General features: G+C 66.0%; 1 protein-coding gene across 1 annotated transcript in view; it reads left to right on the forward strand.

Annotated features, from left to right (window-relative positions):
• Positions 1–1,824, forward strand: part of APC2 (APC2, WNT signaling pathway regulator) — a gene marked incomplete at its 5' end in the record, with an annotated part of 9,296 nt that overhangs the window by 4,168 nt on the left and 3,304 nt on the right. Inside the window, 1 exon segment of the mRNA XM_017743820.1 lies at positions 6–1,820. Within this exon segment, the coding sequence (XP_017599309.1) occupies positions 6–1,820 (1,815 nt within the window).

The raw sequence follows: 1,824 nt of genomic DNA on the forward strand, positions 1-1,824 counted from the left end.
CCCCTCCCGGCAGGCCCAGGCGCTGCCGCGGGCGCGGGCGCAGCGGCACTGCCCGGAGCCGGAGAAGGACGGCAGCGGGAAGACGGCCGAGCCCAAGAAGCCACCGCTGCCGGAGGACGACGTCTCGTTGGCTGCCGAGAAGTTGGCCAACAAGATCTCCAGCACGGTGGCCAAGATTGACAAGCTGGTGGAGGACATCTCCACCATGCACAACTCCTCGGACGACAGCTTCAGCCTCAGCTCCGAGGACCACTGCCTGGACTGGCAGTACGGCCCCGAGGAGGGGCACGAGGCGCGCGCCCAGTCCTGCTCACCATGCCGGCTGTCGGATGCCGGTGGCTTTGCCAAGCGGGAGAGCCTGAGCCGGGCACACACCCTGCTCCGGCTGAAGACGGCCTACACCACCCTGTCCACCGACAGCCTCAACAGCGGCAGCACCAGCGACGGCTACTGCACCAAGGAGCACATGAAGCCCTGCCCCAGGGCCGCCTTCCTGGACTATCGTGACGAGCTGCAGCGTTACCAGAAGCGGCCCAGCCGGCTCGATCTCAAGAGCATCCTGGGCAAACCGGAGCGGGTCGAGCCCCCCGCGCGGGATCCGGCCGAGCCAGACAAACCGGAGCAGCGGGACCTGCCCGAACGGGCCAAGAAGACGGTGACTTTCCCGAGCCCCAAGATGCCAGAGAAGGAGACGGAGTGGAAGAAGGAGGTGGGCACCAAGCCACCCACCGACCCCCATGTTCGCACCATCAAGCTCTCTCCGTCCTACCAGCACGTCCCCATGCTCGAGACCCTGGCCAAGAGCAGCGCGGCCGCCAGCCACCAGCCCTCCCTCCTGGGCAGGAAGCAAGCCTGGCTTTCCCCGGCGCTGCTGCAGGCGGCCGAGCCCCTGAGCAAGATCCCAGAGAAGCTGCCGGCCCAGCCACCGGCCTCAGCGGAGCAGGAGTCGGTGCAGAAGTACTCGGTGGAGGACACCCCGATCTGCTTCTCCCGGTGCAGCTCCCTGTCCTCCCTCTCCTCAGCAGACAACGTGCTGGATGGGCAGAGCCACAGCGAGAATGACCTGGATAGTGACTCCTCCCTGGAGATCCTGGAGATGGAGGAAGGGGACGCAGAAGGGGAGGGTGGGAGGCAGGAGAAGGAGAAGGTGGTGGATCCTGGTCCCACCACGCCGGTGGGGATCTCCCAGCCCATCTCCATCCCCTTCCCGAAGCGTGACAAGGTTTTCCTGCGGGAGGCCTCGCCCTCGCGCCAGGAGGACCTGACACCCTCCAGCTCCTCGGAGAACTACATCCAGGAGACGCCGCTGGTGATGAGCCGCTGCAGCTCCGTCAGCTCCCTGGGCAGCTTCGAGAGCCCCTCCATCGCCAGCTCCATCCAGAGCGACCCGTGCAGTGAAATGATCAGCGGCACCATCAGCCCCAGCGAGCTGCCCGACAGCCCTGGGCAGACCATGCCCCCCAGCCGCAGCAAGACTCCCCTCTTCGAGCTGGGCTGCCAGCCAGAGAAGGAGACCAGCCAGTTCAACATCCAGTGGGAGAACAACGTCAAGAAGTTCATGGAGATCACCGACTTCAAGGAACGCTTCCAGCTGCCCCAGGACCTGGACTCCATGGTCTACTTCACGGTGGAGAAACCCAACGAGAACTTCTCGTGCGCCTCCAGCCTGAGCGCCCTGCCCCTCCACGAGCACTACGTCCAGAAGGACGTGGAGCTCAAGCTGATCCCCACCTTCCCAGAGAAGAACAGCCTGAACTTCGCAGCCCACGAGAAGCGGGAGGAGCGGCGGGAGGGGCGGGACCTGGGGGGGCGGCGGAGGGGCCA

The sequence above is a fragment of the Corvus brachyrhynchos genome, unplaced genomic scaffold (assembly GCF_000691975.1).
Source record: "Corvus brachyrhynchos isolate BGI_N302 unplaced genomic scaffold, ASM69197v1 scaffold219, whole genome shotgun sequence".
Lineage (NCBI taxonomy): Eukaryota > Metazoa > Chordata > Aves > Passeriformes > Corvidae > Corvus > Corvus brachyrhynchos.